The sequence below is a fragment of the Branchiostoma lanceolatum genome, chromosome 9 (assembly GCF_035083965.1).
Source record: "Branchiostoma lanceolatum isolate klBraLanc5 chromosome 9, klBraLanc5.hap2, whole genome shotgun sequence".
In the NCBI taxonomy this organism is placed as follows: domain Eukaryota; kingdom Metazoa; phylum Chordata; class Leptocardii; order Amphioxiformes; family Branchiostomatidae; genus Branchiostoma; species Branchiostoma lanceolatum.
This window is the reverse complement of record NC_089730.1, coordinates 4,190,404-4,213,874: the sequence shown is the minus strand read 5'-3', so window position 1 is coordinate 4,213,874 and position 23,471 is coordinate 4,190,404. Positions and strand designations below refer to the sequence as shown.

At 41.1% G+C, this 23,471-nt stretch overlaps 1 protein-coding gene across 4 annotated transcripts in view; it reads right to left on the bottom strand.

Annotated features, from left to right (window-relative positions):
• Nucleotides 1-14,315: 14,315 nt before the first annotated feature.
• Nucleotides 14,316-23,471, bottom strand: part of LOC136441824 (peroxiredoxin-6-like) — a 30,689-nt gene continuing 21,533 nt past the window's right edge. For all 4 annotated transcript variants that reach the window (XM_066438340.1, XM_066438341.1, XM_066438339.1 and 1 more), the window contains one exon: nucleotides 14,316-15,828. In XM_066438340.1, the coding sequence (XP_066294437.1) occupies nucleotides 15,700-15,828 (129 nt within the window). In that variant the 3' untranslated portion in view covers nucleotides 14,316-15,699. The remainder of the gene's footprint in view (nucleotides 15,829-23,471) is intronic.

Sequence of the window (23,471 nt, the reverse complement as noted above, 5' to 3'; positions counted from 1 at the left end):
ATCCTCAAGTTTGTGCCCAGGGTCATCTGAAAAGCAGATCTGTGGATCTGAGATGTCTCCTGGTAAAATGAATGAAATTGAAATTGAATTGAAATTGAAATTCAAATTGAAGCTACCTACACCTCCAATATGACATCCGTTGCCTATGTAAGGGAAATATAACTTTCTTCATTAATCATGCAGCCACCCTATATCTACTTGGTGTTGTTGAAAGAACAAAGAAGAACATGGCATCAAAAACAATATATTTTCCCCATACACTATACAGGATATAGAAAAGAGGAGGAAAATATAAAGACAGTTACTTTATTGTCATATATTCAGGTTTGAATGTCAAATATTAAGCACATTCATATGTTGGTATCGCAAGAGCACTCAAAAAGTACTTGAAAACTTTGTTTAGCTTACATCACCGGATTAATCCGGGTGTAAGATGATGGTGTATAGTTTAGTCTATGGTCCACAGGTCTAGTTTACCTGTACAGATACAGTGCTGTAAATGCGTGACTTATGCAGCTCTTACCACTGCCTAAAGGCATGAGCTAATATAAGCAATTGCTACGTGCCAGTACGGTACAGTACAGTAAAGTAGTAGTCAACCTCTTGAACCGCGGAATAGTACTACCCATAGATGAATAGCCAGACAGATAGACAGACAGACAGACAGTCAGAGAGATAGACAGAGAGCCAGACAGAAACAGAACCAGACAGACAGATAGCCAGACAGAGACTCCGGAACACTAAGTGTCAGTCAGACAGAGATCCGGACAGTCGGAGAGACAAGCAGAGAGCCAGACAGACGGAAAACCAGACAGAGAGTCCGACAGACTGATAGTCAGGCAGACAGAGACCCGGACAGAGAGACAGGCAGAGAGCCAGACAGACAGACAGACAGACAGAGAGCCAGACAGACAGAGAGATAGACAGAGAGTCAGACAGACGTAGAGTCAGTCAGACAGAAAGGCTGACAGAGAACCAGACAGCGAGTCAGACAAAGGATCAGACAGACAGAGAACCAGACAAATAAAGAGTCAGGCAGAGAGTCAGACAAAGAGCCAGCCAGTCAAAGAGCCAGCCAGCCAGAGAGTCGGACAGACAGACAGACAGACAGACAGACAGACAGACAGACAGACAGACAGACAGACAGACAGACAGAGAGCTTGACAGACAGAGAGCCAGACAGACAGAGAGCCAGACAGACAGAGAGCCAGACAGACAGAGAGCCAGACGGAGAGTCCGACAGACTAAGAGTCAGCCATACAGAGACCCGGACAGACAGACAGAGAGACAGGCAGAGAGCCAGACAGACAGAGAGCCAGCCAGTCAGAGAGCCAGACAGACGGAGAGTCAGTCAGCCAGCCAGGAGACAGACAGAGAGTCAGGCAGACAGACAGACAAACAGAGAACCAGACAGCGAGTCAGACAGAGGGTCGGAAAGACAGAGAACCGGACAGACAGGGACCTAGACAGAGAGGCAGAGAATCAATTAGACAGAGAGTCAGACAAACAGAGAGTCAGACAGAGGGTCAGACAGAGAGCCAGCCAGCCAGAGAGCCAGACAGACAGAGAGAGCCAGACAGACAGAGAGTTTGACAGACTAAGAGTCAGCCCGACAAAAGGCCAAATAGACAGAGAGAGAGAGCCAGACAGAGAGTTAGACAGACAGAGAGTAAGGTAGACAGTGACCCAGACAGACAGACAGAGGGATAGACAGAGATTCAGGCAGACGGAGAGCCAGGCAGAAAGAGAGCCAGCCCTTTAGAGAGCCAGACAGACAGAGATCCAGACAGACAGAGAGACAGACAGACAGACAGAAAAAGACAAAGGCAGACAGAGGGACAGGCAGAGAGTCAGACAAACAGAAAGCATAAGACAGTCAGTCGGACAGACGGACAGAGCGTCAGACAGACGGAGAGCCAGACAGAGAGACAGACAGACAGACACAGAGTCAGGCAGACACAGAACCAGACAAACAGAGAGCCAGACAGAGAGTTCGACAGATTGAGATTCAGGCACACAGAGACCCAGACAGACAGAGTGACGGGCAGAGAGCTAGACAGACTAAAAGCCAGACAGAGAGTCCGACAGACTGGGAGTCAGGCAGACAGTTAACCGGATAGACAAAGAGTCAGACAGATGGAGAGCCAGCCAGACAGAACCAGGCAGAATGAGAGTCAGGCAGACAGAGACCAGGACAGACAGACGGACAGATAAACAGACAGAGAGTCAGACAGGCAGAGAATCAGGAAGACAGTGACCCATACAGACCTAATGATAATGAACTTTATTTGCTTTCTGCCAACAATTGGCTCTTGCAATGTACACAAAATAAAATAGATAATCACAACTGACCAACATTAACATCACAGTAAATAAATAAACGAACGTAAAGCATGAAACACAAATTCAACACAGTACAAAATAAAGAATAACAAATGAGCAAAAGCACAAGCAGTTAGCTGGTTATCCCAAACCCAAGCGAGAGATCTTCAGAAAATCGGTAGCCTACCGTGGACCAAATGTCTGGAACAGCCTACCGCCAGACACACGTACGGCTCCGAATCTGACTTCCTTTAAGAGACTCTTGAAGTAACGGAAATGAACTAAACGAACGGACACGGACCATGAACCAGCTTTCGCCCTACTTTATGTTGTATGTTGTAGAAATTGTATATTGCTGTACCATAAACATGTAATGATTTATGTTGATAGAGTTATTAGGACTCAAATGACTGTGTATCTCCGTTATATTGTATCTGACCCTTACCTCTTCCCTCATGACCTCAATGAAAAGCGGCCTGCGTGCCGATTTGAGCTTATCATGAATAAACAAAGGTTCAAACAAACAAACAAACAAACAAACAAACTTGACAAGATTTTTTTTCGTTACTAACAAAAATTAAAAGCTGTTACACCCAGTAAAGTAATTGTAAATTAATTAATACTAAATCATAAAACCAAGGTCAAAATAACATAACATAATGAAATCAACAATAGAGTAATCGTGTCATAAAACATAAAGAGATTAAATGGACATGTCAGATGTGCTGTGTAAACTGCTGATGTGTTGGTGTCTTATGGTGAAAGCAAAGTAAGCATATTTTCCAAGGCGTCTAATTACATCAGCAGAGGGCCCCCCCATCAACTCAGTAAAGTTGTGTGGATTTGGCTGCTTGACATAATAATAGGGTAACAACATGGTTCTTAATCTTTTGAAAACTGCATTCCATAACGAAATGGTATTCGTCCTCAATAACTCCCTCATCACTTAATTGGCATAACCTGTTCTGTTTATTAATATTTGAGTGACGTCCTACCTCTATTCTTAGTGTGTGGGCTGAGCATCTCAGCTGCGCGAGCGCTTTCTTATATTCAAAGACATTAATATGTGTACAAATAGGTAAATATATCAGAGAATGTTTAGATCTTAGAACTAGTAGTGTAAGTGATAGTTTAAACTCGACATGTTAAAGTATTCATATACTTGTTATACTTGTACCAAGGTGAATTATTTTGTATCCCATTGTTGTTGTTTGCATGTTTAGTTGTAGAAGACCTTACGGAAGTCGCTGTACTTTTGTTGTGTCAATAAAGATTTCATATAATAATACTTAAATATCTTTCTGTACAGAATCTGTCTTTGATTTCACCATATGTTTTCAGCCTATTTGAAATTTCCAATTGATCATTCCATAGTTGTATTGCATAACGTTTAGTCCTTTTCTTAAATACTTCAATAAATTCATCTTTGTTCCCAACTCCTTGGTTAAACCATGCTTCCTGCATGCCATGTGCAATCAATAACTGTTTAACCTCACCTACCCAGGATTTCCTATCCACCTGGTCCAGGTCATATAATAGTTTATAGCATTTTTTAGTATATCTATTATCATTCAATTCTAACACTTTAACCCAAAACTTAATAATTCTAATGTGTCTGAGGGTGCTCAGTGGATATCTAACCAGTTCCCCCAATACTGCGATGTTTGGTGTGGATTGTCCAAGACCTAGGTAAAACTTACAGATTTGTTATGAACTATATCTAATTGTTTACAAGGGTGAAAACCCCATATTTCACTTCCGTACATCATGATAGGAAGAATCATATTGTCAAACATTTTAAAAACTGTGGTGATAACACTCCAAATTTATGAATCCTCTTTTTTAATATGAAAATTGCTTTAGAAGCCTGACCTGCAAGAGTCTCCTGTGCTTTAAACCAATTACCACTTGATGAGATTATTATACCTAAGTATTTGTAGGTGCTTACTACCTCTACTTTACTCCCAGCATAAAACCATCTCTCAGTCCGTCTAAGTTTCCCCCCATTTCGAAACACCATTACTTTAGTCTTAACTAAATTTACTGTTAACTGCCATTTGTTACAATATGTGTTTAATGCATTTAAGACCCTTTGGAGGCCTATTACTGAGTCAGCGCACAGCGCTAAGTCGTCTGCAAACATCAAGCTTATAATTTCCACATCTCCTACTTGTATACCTCTGCAACCGCTTTGTATCAAATGGTCGTCTAAATCTCTTATAAAGAATGCAAATAGGAAGGGTGATAAGATACAGCCCTGGCGTACTCCCTTGTTACATCTAAACATATCACTTAACTGATTCTTAACTCTGACACATGATTTTACTTCCTGATATAAGGATTGCACAAGTTTCACCATTTTGCTACTTACTCCCCCCTGTAGCAATTTCCACCACAAGTACACTCTATTTACACTATCAAATGCTTTGGAGAAATCAACAAATGCACAGTAAAAACGTCCACGTGGCCTTGTAAGGTATTTGTGTATCAGAGAATTTAAACAGAACAGGTTATCAAGCACACCATATCCTTTTCTGAAACCCATTTGAGATTCCACCAACTTGCCTTCTACTTGAGCCCAGTTGTTAAGTCTATTCCCCAAGATTGTAAGGAATATTTTACCAAACACTGATAATAAGGTTATGCTTCTGTAATTTGCTGCATCATCTTTACAGCCAGATTTAAACAGTGGCTGTATAATACCTATTGTCCACTGTTGTGGTATAACTCCTAGTGTAAAACACTTATTAAACAGTGACTTCAGGTAAGGCAAAAGTGTTGAGTGCTCTCACGAAAGAACTCTGGTAAAAGGTTGTCTATGCCTGGTGCTTTGTTTGTTTTTAGGTTCCTAACGCTATCTAAAATTTCGTCTTCTGTTATTTCTGCGTCTAGACTATTTCTACCCTGGTCTTCGTTATACAACATGTGCTCAATAAGCTCGCTCATATAGACAGAGAGATAGACAAAGAGTCAGACAGACGGAGAGTCAGTCAGACAGACAAAGAGTCAGACAGACAGACAGACAGACAGACGGACAGACAGACAAACAGAGAATCAGACAGCTAGTCAGACAGAGGGTCAGACAGACAGAGAACCAGACAGACAGAGACCTAGACTGACTGGCAGAGAGCTAAACAAATAAACAGACAGAGAGTCAGACAGACAGAGAGTCAGACAGACAGAGAGTCAGACAGACAGAGAGTCAAACAGACAGAGAGTCAGACAGACAAACAGAGAGCCAGCCAGTCAGAGAGCAAAACAGACAGAGACACAGACTAAGAGTCAGCCAGACAGAGAGACAGGCAGAGAGCCAGACAGACAGAGAGCCAGACAGAGAGTTAGACAGACAGACAGAGTGTCAGGCAGACAGTGACCCAGACAGACAGACAGACTGACAGACAGACAGAGAGTCTTTCAGATGGAGAGCCCGACAGACAGACAGACAGACAGACAGACAGACAGACAGACAGACAGAGATTTAGACAGACAGAGAGTCAGGCAGAGAGTCAGACAGAGAGCCAGCCAGTCAGCGAGCCAGCCAGTCAGATAGCCATACTGACAGAGAGCCAGACTGACAGAGAGCCAGACAGACAGACAGAGAGCCAGGCAGAGAGTCAGACAGAGGGCCTGACGGACGGATATCCAGACATACAGAGAGTTAGACAGACAAAGAGCAGGCCAGATAGAGAGCCAGCCAGCCAGCCAGAGAGCTGGATATACTAGTTGAAAAGAATGTGAGTATTACGCACAAAAGACTACTCATGACTTGCCAAGAAAATATTAGTGTGTTAACACTTAATGTTAGCGGATTACGTTATAACGAAAGAAGAGCTCAATTATTTACTTGGTTAAAACATAAAAAAGCGGACGTGGTTTTCCCACTGGAAACAAACTTCACACATGATATGATAAAGCTGATTAAGACGGAATGGAAAGGACAGTGCTTTCACAACCCTGGATCAAATTTAAGAAGGGGAGTGTCCATTCTGTTTAAAGACAATGTATCCATTACCAAACAAGAAGTACATAGAGACAAAATTGGAAAAAAAATACTAAACTGCGAAATCAGGGGGGGAAATTTTCAATTTTTTCACATATATACTCCAAATAAACCAACCGATAGGAACTGCTTCTTAAAAGAACTTATTAGTTGGCTCTTAGACTGCAACATATATGACCTTATTATCATAGATCTTGAAAAAGACAAACAACCGCCCTCCAAACAAAACAACGCATACTACACTGACTCAGCCTCCATAGTACACAACATTTGTAAAATTTTTAACCTATATGACGTTTGGAGAGAAACATATCCACAAAAACTGCAAAATTCTTTTCTTGGAGAAGATTCAATCCTTTGATATCCTGTAGACTAGATTTTTTCTTAATCCATGAATCTTTTAGGTAGAGTAATAGGTACTGATTTTAGACCAGCTATACACACAGACTATCAAGTGGTAACGGTGAAAATAGCCACACTAAACAAAGGAAGAGGCCCAGGATTATGGCGCTTCAATAACAGTCTATGCCAAGACAAGACTTACCGAAAAATCTTAACACAAACAGTGGAGCTTTTTCAAAACAAAGACAAAGAGGAAGACAAAAGAACACTGTGGGAATTATGTAAGAAAGGTCTCAAAGAAACAACAGTTCAATATAGTAAACACAAGGCACGACTCCTCTCAAAATGTATACGGCAAGATGCTGGACACACCGTCATTGAACACTCAGCCTAGCTTTTGCGACTTTTATGGTCTCATTCATGAGTTTTTTTCGCCCCATAGGATTACATGTTAAAATACGTGTTTTACATGGGCGCGTTCGTAATATAGAAAATGTGCCAATGTTTTTCATTTCATGCTGAGAACATTTACCCTAGATTATGTAAAAAAAATGACAACATTTTCACTACAGACAATCTATTTTGATAGCAATTACAATCTGCACTTGTCTACACCCCCAAAAAGCCACTTTCCAGCTGTAAGCACCGGACCGATTCACACACAATGCCCGGGCTGTGTACTTCCGACCTCGCGTGCGGCTGCCGAACTTTGCCTGCTAATTTCTTCAGTTACAAACAAGCTTTCATCAGTCTGACGCTTGATATCAGCTGGGCTTGCTAAAAAGGGATTTCCCACCGATATAGACACACGTTCATGCAGCCGTTCATTTTTTTGGGCAACGGACTCTTTTAGTACCCACTCGGAGTAATACAGTAATGAGACCTTATCCGACAAAGCAACAATAAAAACAATCACTATTAAGCGTACACCCACTAGAAATAGAGAAGGGTAGATATAAAAAGCTACCTGCTCATGAGAGAATATGTATTAACTAAGTTTTGTACAATGAACGCAGTGGAAAATAAAATACATTTTATTTGGCAATGTCCTCTATATGACGCTGAAAGAAAAGAATTATATAAAACCAGCTTACATATTTTCTCCGAGCTTTAACTATTTGAATGATTTACACTAATCCATGTTTCTACTAAAATCAACCAACCCACTTATAATGCAAAACGTGGATCACTTTATTTTCCACTGCCTTCAAACAAGAAGTCAAACTCAACCATGGTTAACATAGACTTTTCACAGTAGACTAGATAACTATTCTAAGTGAGACACTTGGGCGCTTCTGACCGGGTTTCGCGTCATTAAGAGGCGACACCTGGTCGGAAGCTGTCCACGTGACCTCACAAACCACCTGTACTCTATCACCTGTCCACAGAACCGTATTTAAGCTTCAGAACGCGTATTTTCTGTCTTGTCGAGCTACGACGGAGTGGTCGAACGGCGGTGGATGGGGAGCAATAGAGAAGAAGAGAGTTGTGGGCCGGGGGAGGGGGGCTCGGGAGGGACTCAGGGATAGTTGGTTTTCGTTTCTAGCCTGTTTGGAGGTCGAGTTGGCTAGTTCCAGGTGCTGAGAAGGGACCTTATGTTTACCGTCTCCAGGATTAGAAGTTTGTGATAATTAATTTCAGGTCGAATTCGGTATCCGTAGGTTCATTCTGTGGTACCCAGTTGTAGGTCTATTTGTATAGTTGTATAAGTCCTTACGGAAGTCGATATAATCTTGTCAAAGAAATTGTTTTCTCTATTCTCACGTATCCGATGGATTAAGACGGGTAGCTTAGATGGGCGCTGTGAAGGAGCCTGGTGGGGTAAAGGAAGTTCGGCAAATCTAACACCCAATCGGTCTTCTTTGTCTTCCATGTGTCTCCTTGTACCTGTTTATCTGCAATTAGGCTTTTGCATATTTATGGCCGTCTACTCGCACCTTAGCTCATTATAATATTATGATAATCTTCCGTACACCACAAGTTATTTGCCACCCAACACTGAACAATATCCGCACTCAAACATGCCTGCCCTTGGTACTGAACACTATCCACTCACAAACACACCTGTCCCTGCTACTGAGCACTGTCCACTCACAAGTATATCCGCCTTTGATGCTGAATACACACTCACAAACACACCTGTCCTTGACACTGAACACTACCCACTCACAAACATGCCTGTCCTTTGCACTGAACACTATCCACTCACAAACATGTCTGTCCTTGGCATTGAACACTACCCACTCACAAACATGCCTGTCCTTGGCACTGCACACTATCCACTCACAAACATGCCTGTCCTTGGCACTGCACACTATACACTCACAAACATGCCTGTCCTTGGCACTGAACACTATCCACTCACAAACATGTCTGTCCTTGGCACTGAACACTATCCACTCACAAACATGCCTGTCCTTTGCACTGAACACTATCCACTCACAAACATGTCTGTCCTTGGCACTGAACACTATCCACTCACAAACATGCCTGTCCTTGGCACTGAACACTATCCACTCACAAACATGCCTGTCCTTGGCACTGAACACTATCCACTCACAAACATGCCTGTCCTTGGCACCGAACACTATCCACTCACAAACATGCCTGTCCTTGGCACTGAACACTATCCACTCACAAACATGCCTGTCAATTGATAGACTCAGCTTAATATATGAGGTAACATTTATAAACATAATAGATGTAAGAACTCTATAAAAACACCGCACTCTGCACTCTTAATAGAAACCCTTGCGTATTCGGTGAAGATATGTGTTCGTGGACTCTAGTTCCCAAATTTGCAGGGAGTGATGTTCATGTAAAGTTTTATAATTCCTAGAATTTTGGTGACCTTATGACGTCAAATTAGCAAAAATTATGAATATTTAATCATGAAAGTTACATCTTATGACATATGATATTATACATGTAGGAAAACTAGTGTGGTTGAGCAAGAAAACCTTGTTTATATCTGTTTATAGCAATATCTGTTTATAGCAATTACAAACTGTACTCAACTACACCCAAAAAAGGCATTTTCTAGCTGTAAGCGCTCGACCGCATCACGCACAACGTCCGACCTCGAGCGCGGCTGCCAAACTTTCTGCCAAACTTTGCCTGCTAATTTCTTCAGTAACAAACAAGATTTCATCAATTTGACACTTGAGATCAGTTGGGCTGCCTAAAAGGGAATTTCCCACAGATATAAACACACGTTCATGCAGACGTTAATTTCTTGGGCAACAGACTCTTAATATCAGGAGGTCTTGATACATAATTTGTAAGTGCGACATTTTTCATGAAACGGACACAATTGGTCTCTTCCTTGTCCTACTTAATTCAAATATCTATGAAATCCTTTGGGTGCAATATCATTCCATGTAATGTTTTCTGTCATCTTTTGAAATGTGCTGTTTTCTACAATGTCCAATCCCTTGCCGTATATACCACAGTACTTTGATCACGTTTGGTAACACTTGACCAGACAATGTCCACATACTCAAGGTTTGGCCTTGCGACTGTCATGTATACCCTAAGCCTTTTCGAGTTATCGTGTACACACACACACACACACGCACACACACACACACACACACACACACACACACACACATACACTCACAAACACACAAACACACAATAACGAATACATAGAATTCTTGGCAAAGGTAATTATCTTCGCCGAGTACTTGTACTCGGAGAAGATAATGTTTTCGGTAGAGAAATCTGTTAGGTATGTCTGTATGTATGTCAAGAGCATAACTCAAGAAAGCTTCGATGAATCTTTATGATTTTTGCTAGGTGTGTAGTGGTTGTGCAAAGGAAGGTCAAGTTCGAAAATGGTTCACCTTGCGTTTTTCGACAGTACTGCAGCGTACTTTGGATTTTTTGTGTTTGTATGCAGGCAAAAAAAGTGACGGAAACGTTGATGGATCTTCACGATTTTTTGTAGTTGTGTAGCTGTTGTAGAAACGGAAGTCAAGTTCGAAAATGATCTATCTGGCGTTTCCCTACAGTACTGAAGCATGCTTTGTATGTGCGTGAGTTTGTATGTCGCCAGCATAACTCGAGGAGCTGTTGGCGGCTGTGCATGATATTAAGTGGATGGGTAGGGGTGTCAAAGAGGAAGGTCAAGTTCGATAATGGGCCGCCTAGCGGATATCTAAGGTACTGCAGCGGAGCTTCAACGTTTGAGGCCAAATTTTCTGGAGGCGTCAGGCTCATCATTTTTAGGTGGTAGATAGCTTCTGGAACAGCAAGTGAGTGGTGTAAATTAAGGCCCCCTAGCTGCTTGTTCGGAACTGCAGTTGGCATTTTTCTTGTTACCTTTGGAGACGAATGAATCCAGCAGGGATTGATGGATTATCATAATTCATGGCATGTGAATAGTTTGGGTGATGCTTTACATTATTGAATACTTATCATGCAAATAAGGAAATAATTTGCATAATAAATGAGGATAGTTTATCAATTCGCCAATAGCTTGTAGTCAAATTTCATGCAAGTGCTATAGTCATGATTTTTATGTGGTTTATAGCTCTTGGGGCAGGGAGTAAGTGATGTAAGTTTAGATCCCCTAGTGGCTTGCTTAGAACTGCAGTGGGGCCTTTTTTATGTTACCTTTGGAGGCAAATATCTCAGGTAGGGTTTGATGAATTTGCATTGTTTTTGACAGGTACCTTGTTGAGGTAATGATTAACAAATCTAGATGTATGAAATTGTAATCAGGGTCTAATTAAGTGGTGAAATAGGCTTGTTTATAATTGCGTTAAAGTACCTCTTGTCGACTGACAAACACCTGTTTGTCACTTGGGCTCAAGATTGATGCTCTGTATTCCTTATATGGGTCAGGCAGCACCACATCACCCGCTTGTGGGGAGCTAACATCAACAAACACAGGACGTCAATCCTACACAGCTCCATACAAGTAGATACCACAGTCACTAAACTATCGACCACAGTCAACAGCATTAACATCTACAGACCACACTCCTTGCCTGAAGCAGCCTTTATCGATAGACTACAGAAACTTCATACATCAAGTTCCAAGTGACATCTTGAGAATTATCCTTGGTGACTTCAATTTCGACCTCTTCCTCCCCAAATCCTTGTAATTCGTAACGGGACAGTTCAAGCTCCACTGACAATAGTACCCTTCTAGATCACGTTTATGTCCGTGGACATGTACAAGACAGTATCAGAGTTACTGTAATTATCATCATCTTCTGTGTTGCCTTAATATAACAACAAACTGTCAATTGATAGACTCAGCTTAATATATGAGGTAACATTTATAAACATAATAGATGTAAGAACTCTATAAAAACACCGCACTCTGCACTCTTTATAGAAACCCTTGCTTATTCGGCGAAGATATGTGTTCGTGGAACTCTAGTTCCCAAATTTGCAGGGAGTGATGTTCATGTAAAGTTTTATAATTCCTAGAATTTTGGTGACGTTATGACATCAAATTAGCAAAAATTATGAATATTAAATCATGAAAGTTACATCTTATGACATATGACATTAAACATGTAGGAAAACTAGTGTGGTTGAGCAAGAAAACCTAAGAAATATCATTGTTTTAGAAAAATCAGTGATTTTTGCATAAAATGCCTTTCAGAGACCCGTTGCCATGGCAACACGAAAAATGATAAACTTATACAATTATCATGATATTGTTGCCAACTAAATTTTAGGAAAAGTCACCAAGTTTGGTTGTCCTAGCAAATGTCGCTCGGCAGTTATACGATGTCAAAGTTGGCGCGGGCACTTTTAGCCCCTCCCCCCCCCCCAGTCTGGATAGGGTTAGATAATCGGGTACTCCTTTACTTACTTACTTACTTGGGCCTACTACCCATCCTTGGGAATAGTCCACGGACTAGCTCCCTCCATCTGGTGCGATCTGAGCCCGCTCTTACAGCTGCTCCAATGTGTATCCGGATGCCTTCACATCAGCGAGATTGATTTTTTTTACCTGTGCCATTGGCATATCATATATGAGGCCTTTAATGCTTAAGTATGGGCGAAACTTTGGTCAGCTATGTCTCGGTAATCATGAATGAGTTATAAAGGGGTCTTCATTCCTCAAATACCTACCAAGTGCCCTATCGTTTGAAAATTCTGGTAAAGAGATTGATTTTTTAGACCTGTGCAATTGGCATATCATATATAAGGCCTGTAATGCTTAAGTATGGGCGAAACTTTGGTCACGGTCACGGTGCCGGGAAGTTGCAAGTACGTGGTGCTTTCAGGTGGGCGTGGCTATAGGGGAGACTAAACAGTTACAATAAATGCCACTATGCCAGTAAAACATGTAGGCCTATTGGGAAGTGAAGAAAAAGAAGGTGTCATTATCTCAGGAATAAACACATCAGACTACTAAATCTTACCCTCCACTACTAATCAGTTATGTCAACTGTCATCAGATTCATTCCTGACAATTCTATACGGCTATTCTCCAGATACCCCCCCCCCCCTAATCAGAGACCTTGGATAGGTCCTTATCCAGAGGCGCACAGATAGTCTTCCGAGACTGGACTGCCAAAGAAGGATAGGTCCTACAGGCTTCAGACACCCAGTTGAAGACCATCCCACTATATCAAGGGGAATGCCAAAATCCACAAGGTAGAGGCAGACCATTTATTTTAACTACTTCATCAAATACAGAGTCTAACCTACCACAGTCACTCCTATACTGCCCAGATTTTTAAAAAAAATCCCACCAAAATGGATTTTCAATGGTTTAAACCCTGGTTTTTACTCACGAGACCCTGGTCTCTCATCATGGGGTCTAGGCGCAGGCGCTAACTATTTAGTCCCCCCACTATCTTGGTATAAGGTCTCATTCCTGTGTTAGGCTGTTCTATTGGAATCAACGTTGAAATACACAACTTTATGACTAAAAATCTAGAAAAAAAATGATGGAGTCGTTTTACTTTCTGTTGGAAGCACACGTGTTCGTCATGCAGCAAAAAAAGATTCACCCAAAACTAACCGTGACAACGATATTTATCGCATTTCAAACTGCAAGTACCCACTATCCGCACGAGGCCGCTGTTGTACCGCCTGCGCCGACCGCAGCACTCATAGAAAAATGCGTATCGCTCGTATCCTATCGCTGGAATGACGAAACTTTCCTACCTAATCCTGACAGTTGTAGACAAGCTTTCATCTCAAATTCTTCGTATATCAGGTCGGGCCGATAAAAGGCAATTTATTATCCACCTAAACACACGCCTCTTATGCCCGGTTATGGTTTTTGGACGGATTCTTTGGGCATCTACACGCGGAGTAATACAGGAATGAGACCATAAGAGGTGTTTCATTTCACACGTTGGGGAAGGAGGCGGACTAGTTAAAAGTACGTTTTGTTCAATTCATTAGCTGTGGTTAGAACCAATGACTTTGGTCCATGTGAACGACAAGAAACTAAACTAAATGTTACTTACTAGTTTACACCAGGCTATGCAAATATTAACAGTTTAATGCTGTTTTTTACTTACACTGTCAGACCATGCATTGCTACAATGGTGGAAAACGTAAAGTGTACATATGCATACATGTAAGTGTGTGTAATAGCTTACTCGGATTGTTCTTGTCACGCTAGAAGGTTGCATGCAGAAAATATGACAGTTATCTACAGAACAAGTCAGTGTCAAGACAAAAAGCAGATTTTATTAGGAAAAAGCATGAGAACTAATGAGTCTCTTCTCAAGCAACCAAATCATAAAGACTAAGTACTTTATTTTTCGATACAATATCTTTTTCAATGAAATTCAATTACTTCAATAGATATAGCAGATAGATGAACATAGCTGTTAATCTCTGATGCTTTGATTGGCACCGACAAACGCTATATATATATATATATATATTCACTACATCTTTGATATAGGGCCTCAATGCTCTTTTCATTAAGACGTACATGTAATCACATCTATTGTGCGAGAAGTCTAGCGTGCGACAGTATGTTTCTGATACAGGCAGAAAATTCAAGAGCTTATTTTTAGCATGGCCTTCCATTCCCCACAGAATGCGTGTTTACTTTTTCTCACTAAGGCCACGTTGATGCGAATATAGGGTGACATCCCTTAGCTCTGGGCACTGACAAACTGATGCCGGCATTCACATGCCTACATTATGAAATCTAAGTGGTTAGGGAGCTTGAACAAATGATTAAACACTCAGAGTATGGTATACCGAACAATAGATTCTGCATTTTTGTTCTTTCACATCTTTTTCTTCGACTTAGGCATTCCATAACAAGTATACGTTTTCCGCAATTTGTTTTGGCAATTTATGGCATATATTTTCTCATTTTGCAGCTTGTACGATCTACAGTATGGTAGAAAACTTGGGGGGGGGGGCGAAAATTGATGTGAGTGCAGATGTCATCCATATGATCGAATCAACATAGCCTAAATACATGGACAAAACTAACATGTCCATGAGATACACGATTCGGGCGATTGATAACTTTAGAAGTGAAATCTAAACGAAGTAGCATCCAAAAGACCTAACCTTCAAAGTAAAGCGGGTATCTGACTGGACTGCGTTGGCGGCGTCGCTACGTCCTACCTTGGATTTGTGTTACCTTTGACTTTCTAATGGGAATATCATGCCGACAACCGGTGGCTTAGTTGGTAGAGTGTTCGCCTTGCACACGGTAGGTCGTGAGTTCGAGTAATACCAAAGACTTTAAAAATGGTACATCCGGCTACATACGGCTTTCTCTGCTTAGCCCTCAGCACTTGGGAAAGAGCATTAAAGTTAAACACACACATCACTACCAGCGGACCAGCCCCGTACTGTAGTGACTTGCACAAATGTGTGGCCCAAGGGCCACAGTAATAAAGATGGGCGCCATCCCTATGCGTCTTATCAAGACACCTGGGTCAATTTAAGTCGATATTTTCGTACAAGAATGACTAAAATGGGAAAAAGTGTCAAGAAATTCGTCTTTATCGATGAAGTTTAGTGAGATACCCACTAGACCTTCGAACGAAGTAATATTAGAATGGGTCATGTCCATTTCAGGGATGGGGGGTGAGCCGCATGTAGTCTTTCCCCGACGGCAGCGCGACCCTGGTCACCCCCTTGGGGAAACGAGTGGACTCTTCCTTCTTGGGAATGCTGGGTACGACCATGACGTCATCACCCGGCTGAAAATAAGTGGATGAATTACTAGATGGATTATTTGTCATATTCTGAAAATACATTTCTATATTCTCAACAAGAATGGGCGTTACATATTACAAAAAAAACATAAAACAGGAGGAACCTTTTATCAGATAAGAAATTTCCGTGGGACCAGCCAAACTGAAATTTTTCTCTATTTTCTAGCACCGTCTCTATAGCTCTGTCCTTGGTCCTGAACACCAACATACATAACCTCCATTAACACCGCCGGGTTACATAAACCCGCCACGTTGAAAAATAGTGGGTTTGAGAAATCTCTAGTGCAGCATCCCCTAGGTATGCATAGTTTAGATATACGGAAGTGTATTATACTGGAGGACGTTGGGTTGGAGATCTGTTTGGATGTATCTTTTCAGGGTTTCCGAAGTATGTACCCTGGTGGAATTATGTTAGTAGGTGTTATAAGCCATTCACACATGGACAGTCCTGTCCTTGGTGCTGAGATTATGTCGGTCTACAACGTACGTTATAACTACAACATATATCAGCTTTCTTCATCAAGTTTTCACTTGTCTATCCCTACACTTGTTCCTAGTTCACATGTAGATGCTGAAAGCTGCTTATGTTGATATAAAAAAAACGGTATCGAAGGATAACTTCTGTCCCATTTTCTTGTTCCTAGTTCACATGTAGATGCTGAAAGCTGCTTATGTTGATATAAAAAAAACGGTATCGAAGGATAACTTCTGTCCCATTTTCTTGTTCCTAGTTCACATGTAGATGCTGAAAGCTGCTTATGTTGATATAAAAAACGGTATCGAAGGATAACTTCTGTCCCATTGTCTTGTTCTTAGTTCACATGTAGATGCTGAAAGCTGCTTATGTTGATATAAAAAACGGTATCGAAGGATAACTTCTGTCCCATTGTCTATCCCTACACTTGTTCCTAGTTCACATGTAGATGCTGAAAGCTGCTTATGTTGATATAAAAAAACGGTATCGAAGGATAACTTCTGTCCCATTTTCTTGTTCCTAGTTCACATGTAGATGCTGAAAGCTGCTTATGTTGATATAAAAAAACGGTATCGAAGGATAACTTCTGTCCCATTTTCTTGTTCCTAGTTCACATGTAGATGCTGAAAGCTGCTTATGTTGATATAAAAAACGGTATCGAAGGATAACTTCTGTCCCATTGTCTTGTTCCTAGTTCACATGTAGATGCTGAAAGCTGCTTATGTTGATATAAAAAACGGTATCGAAGGATAACTTCTGTCCCATTGTCTATCCCTACACTTGTTCCTAGTTCACATGTAGATGCTGAAAGCTGCTTATGTTGATATAAAAAAAACGGTATCGAAGGATAACTTCTGTCCCATTTTCTTGTTCCTAGTTCACATGTAGATGCTGAAAGCTGCTTATGTTGATATAAAAAAAACGGTATCGAAGGATAACTTCTGTCCCATTTTCTTGTTCCTAGTTCACATGTAGATGCTGAAAGCTGCTTATGTTGATATAAAAAACGGTATCGAAGGATAACTTCTGTCCCATTGTCTATCCCTACACTTGTTCCTAGTTCACATGTAGATGCTGAAAGCTGCTTATGTTGATATAAAAAAAACGGTATCGAAGGATAACTTCTGTCCCATTTTCTTGTTCCTAGTTCACATGTAGATGCTGAAAGCTGCTTATGTTGATATAAAAAACGGTATCGAAGGATAACTTCTGTCCCATTGTCTATCCCTACACTTGTTCCTAGTTCACATGTAGATGCTGAAAGCTGCTTATGTTGATATTAAAAAAACGGTATCGAAGGATAACTTCTGTCCCATTTTCTTGTTCCTAGTTCACATGTAGATGCTGAAAGCTGCTTATGTTGATATAAAAAAACGGTATCGAAGGATAACTTCTGTCCCATTTTCTTGTTCCTAGTTCACATGTAGATGCTGAAAGCTGCTTATGTTGATATAAAAAAACGGTATCGAAGGATAACTTCTGTCCCATTTTCTTGTTCCTAGTTCACATGTAGATGCTGAAAGCTGCTTATGTTGATATAAAAAACGGTATCGAAGGATAACTTCTGTCCCATTGTCTTGTTCTTAGTTCACATGTAGATGCTGAAAGCTGCTTATGTTGATATAAAAAACGGTATCGAAGGATTACTTCTGTCCCATTGTCTATCCCTACACTTGTTCCTAGTTCACATGTAGATGCTGAAAGCTGCTTATGTTGATATAAAAAAACGGTATCGAAGGATAACTTCTGTCCCATTTTCTTGTTCCTAGTTCACATGTAGATGCTGAAAGCTGCTTATGTTGATATAAAAAAACGGTATCGAAGGATAACTTATGTTTGTGTATCATTCTATCTTGTAATGATGACACACACTGAGTAATCATTACCTTTGCCAAAAAGGTTATGTTTTGCGGAGCGTGTGTGTCTGTGTATGAACACGATAACTATAGAATGGATTGTCTTGATAGTTGGTATGCCGGTAGGTCTCATAATCAATGAGCTAATTTATAAACCCACGGCATTCAAAGTGTAACTGTAACATATGTAACTGAGAAATGGGGGGACATTGATAGATAAAAGTTATGCAAATGCAGACCTAATTTGCATAATGTTCGAGAAAATACTGTCGTTCCATATTGGTGAATGACTCGAATTTCAAAATTGTGGCATTTGAAAGTTAATTATGTGAAGGCTGAAATGGTTGAATATAAACAACGCAAATGAGGACCTAATTTGCATAATTGATAAGGGAATGCTAGAATGGCCTTGTTTGTTTAGATAACACTTCCGCTACTTCAGAGAAGATGACCAACTGATATGATTCACGCAAACTATATGACGACATTTGCATGATAAATGAGCAACACTTGATACATCAGTCGAAAAAATTAAAAACATCTGGCGAAGGTATGAGGCCGTGGAACAATCACATACAACGTTACAATAGCTTTTTTTCTACCACACATTATAGAGTTCAGCTGCCCTGTACAAATGGTGACCGGGGCGGCAGGCAGGGTAGCATGTTGATATTAAGACCTGTCTGAGCACACTGTAATGCAAAAATAAGGTAAAATCTTTCCCTGAATGTCAACATGTATGTTATGATGTATTGAGCTTAATGTTAGTTATGATAGTTTTTGTATGGCTTTGAGAAATGGAGTGACATTGATACATAAAAGTTATGCAAATGAAGACCTAATTTCCATAATTTATAAGAAAAACTGTGATTAAACATTGGTTTTAATAACCGAAATTTCATAATTTTGGGAATAGTTATTTTAGAAGTACTTATACTGTCTCATCATTCTATTGATATCAATCTAAATAGACGGAAACTGCGGTGCACACAGGAAGATCAGATTCTATATTGTCTCCAGTAAAACACGTGTGTCATCGACTGCATTAAGAGTTCTCACGTACAATCTGTTTGATGTTTCTGCCTCCCAGCCCATATTAACTGCTTTTCCCGGAAAATTAGGCTGCCACTTGCAGAAAAACAACATGCCATGCGCACCACGCAATGCCACGTCAGTAAGGGCAAAAAAAGGTACATCGTCAGACTAATTAAGGTATTATTTGCTATATTCATGTATTTCTTTCACAGTTATACACTGTGCAACGGTGGCTTGCGCAGAACAGTCAAAATGTCGGAGCAAGCAAAACCGCCTCGGTCCCTTTTCTCCAGCCGGCCGCTGCCCCAACCCCCTCCTGTCCGTCAGCGCAACGACGCTTCTGACAAGCGGCAGGAGGACCGAGGAACTTTTTCAGACACGTACGAAGAGGCCGAGAGGGTGTACAATACAATCAAGGACGATGATCTCCCGCCGTCTTTACGTGGGCGGCAGGGGTCGCCCCAGCCGGGGGTCCAAAACAGCGGGCCGCCGCCCCAACCTCCTCCTGTCCATCAGAGTCGCTCACGCGGGCGTGTCCGCCATGGCAACGGCGATTCTGACAAGTTGCAAGAAGAACAAGAAACGTCTTCACAGACGAACGAAGAAGCCGAAGCTGTGAAACGTCACGCAACGTCTGCAGGTAACCGACTGTTTTGTAACTTTCCCTTTCTTAGTGGATATTTGTACTATCAGAAGAAATGTTCATTCAAAGAGTATTTGCGATACATTGTTGTATCAGGCAAGCTGATGCAAATCAGTTGGATTCATACAGAAAAAAACCTATTAAAGTCATCTGCTATCTGCGAATATTCATGAGGCAAAAATAATACCAATATACCGATGGACAATTTTACCACAGACTCCACTCTTTTTTGCTTTATGTTAAAATCATCTCACAGTATTTTTTTGCCTTTTAGACAAAGACAAGGAAATGTGGCACAACTAAATATCCTATATTAGGCCAAACCACTTCTATTTGTTTTTTCTCCGAATCGCCCCTGCTATTTTTCCCAATTAAAAAAAAGATTGGCCACACCTCCCATTCACAAATTTTTCTCTTTCTCTCGTGTCCCAAATAAACGCACAGGCACATCTATTTTTCTGTCTTCAAATTCCACCGGGACGTGCTTATTTTGGACAGCATGTTAGATAATTTCTAGAAAATCAGGGTATTGTTACATGTCCCTCTCTATACAGGGAGGAAATATATTGTTTTTGCTGGCGTGTTCCTCTTTCTTCTTGTTCCTCTTCTTCTTCTAATGTAAAGACTTATATTTTCCTTATGGTAAATGCTACGGATGTCAAATTAGTGGTGTACGTACTTTAAGGTCAGGTGAATATACCTGAATGTAAATTATGCAAATGAGGATTATGAAAATATGCGGAAACTTCATAATTCCCTAATGGTAAATGCCACGGATGTCATATTGTAAGCGTAGGTAGATTTAGGAAAGGAGAATAACCTGAATAAAGATTATGCTAATGATGACGTCATTTTCATAATTCATGCAAATAGTATTTCCCTTACGGATAATGCTACGGATGCCATATTGGAGGTGTAGGTAGCTTTAGGAAAGATGAATACACCAGGATGTAAATTATGATAATGAGGATATTGTTTGCATAATTTATACAGGAAGTTATATATTCCTTACGGCAAATGTTCCGGATGCCATATTGGAAGTGTAGGTACCTTTAGGAAAGGTGAATACACCTGGATGTAAATTATGCTAATGAGGAGTCATTTGCATAATCTATGCAAAAAAAGTTTACTTCCCTTACGGTAAATGCCACGGATGTCATATTTGAAGTGTAGGTATCTAATAACGCAACGACGGGAGAACCAAGATCTTCAGGAAGGGTGAATACACATGGATGTATATTATGCTCATGTGGATCCCTTTATAATTTATGTAGAAATGTGTATTTCCCTTACGGTGAATGCTATGGATGTCATATTTGAGGTTTAGGTACATTTAGGAAATGAATATGAATTATCATAATGAGGACCTCATTTGTGTAATTTATGAAGAACCTTATATTCCCCATATCGTAAATGCTACTATTGTCATGTCGGAGGTGTCTGCACCTTAAGGAAAATTGAATACACATGAATGTGCATTATGCTAATGAGGACCTAATTTGCATAATCCATGCAGAAATCTCATATGTCTTTTTTGGCCAATTGTAAGGTTTTTCTATCCGAGACATAGGTAGCTTTAGGAATGGTGAATTTATACCCTCATTCGCTACTTTCCATCCGAGCGGCTTGAATTTTCCCGCCACTATGGCCACCTTTGTTTCTGTATTGCAGATGATTCTACAAATGAAACGTTGTTATTGGTGGAATATAGGATGTCTCAATGAGGTTTTGAAATGCAATTTTCATGTAAGCATCTTATTTCACTGTCTCTGTTGACATCGTGTATCTAAATGTTTTAAACCTCCCTGGTAACCTATTATAAAAGCCGCCGTACTCACACATCATGCAGTCTTTCTGATTTGCATAGTTAGTGAGTACAGTTTATAAATCCACTGCATTCTATGATAGGACTCTCAAACATGTGACATATGTAACTGAGAAAGAAAGGAATATCGATAAATATCAATTATGCAAATGAAGTTGTGATTTGCATAATTAATACAAATTCGTAATTTTCAAAATACAGATGTACCACCATTCTAGTGTGGTGAAAACATATCTATGTTTTCACCACACTACTCTTTTTTCTGTGCGTAAAAATCATCAATAACGGAATTTACAGCTTCGCTGAAATATTCCCGCCACGACGGTTCTCAATCTTGGTCTGGAATCACCTGGTGAACATTTTATTGGTTATTATTCATTTATTAAACTATTGAGTCGGTTTATGGGCATTAATCATAGTCTCTACAGGTCGCACGTATCCTGGTGGAGCAAGCGGCTGTCGTTCTCTCTGTAACTTCATCCGCTCCCACCGCAGCTGCATGGCTGCCGGCATTGTCGTGCTGCTAAGCCTCGTTGCTGTGGGAATCGCCTCTCTGACGTTCATCAATAGAGAGGTGAACACTATTGTATCTCAAATACTGTTCTTTTCTGAAACTGTCATTTTAGGAGACTGTCAAGGTCGAGCTTTTTGCTGTTTCCTTCATTTTTTCTCACATTAGGTATTTGAACATTCGTCTTTAGGAAATATTCAAACTGTCTACCACTGTTGACATTTTGAAGCGCGATCAAGACGACATGCACCAACTGTCCACCACTGTTGACGCCTTGAAGCGTTACCAAGACGACATGCGCCAACTGTCCACCACTGTTGACGCCTTGAAGCGTGACCAAGACGACATGCGCCAACTGTCCACCACTGTTGACGCCTTGAAGCGTTACCAAGACGACAAACGCCAACTGTCCACCACTGTTGACGCCTTGAAGCGTTACCAAGACGACATGCGCCAACTGTCCACCACTGTTGACGCCTTGAAGCGTGACCAAGACGACTTGCGCAAACTTTCCACCACTGTTGACGCCTTGAATCGCGACCAAGACGACATGTCCACCACTGTTGACGCCTTAAAACGTGATCAAGACGACATGCGCAAACTTTCCACCACTGTTGACGCCTTAAAGCGTGACCAAGACGACATGTGCCAACTGTCCACCACTGTTGACGCCTTGAAGCGTGACCAAGACGACATGCGCAAACTGTCCACCACTGTTGACGCCTTGAAGCGTTACCAAGACGACATACGCCAACTGTCCACCATTGTTGACGCCTTGAAGCGTTACCAAGACGACATGCGCCAACTGTCCACCACTGTTGACGCCTTGAAGCGTGACCAAGACGACTTGCGCAAACTTTCCACCACTGTTGACGCCTTGAATCGCGACCAAGACGACATGTCCGCCAGTGTTGACGCCTTAAAGCGTGACCAAGACGAAATGCGCCAACTTTCCACCACTGTTGACGCCTTGAAGCGCGACCAAGACGACGTGTCCGCCAGTGTTGACGCTTTGAAGCGTGATCAAGACGACATACGCAAACTTTCCACCACTGTTGACGCCTTGAAGAGCAACCGGGACAAAGATCTCAGCCGAACAGCCGCATTGGAGCAGCGTCTTCACGAGATGAATAAGACGCTACGTAAGTTGGGTTTCAATTATTATATGTATCATTATCTGTGATGGTTAGGGGTGGGTACCGGTACCGTGTACCGGTACAAAACCGGTATTTTTGTGTGGACCGGTCCAAAAAAAACGGTCCGGAAAAAATCAGTGGACCAGA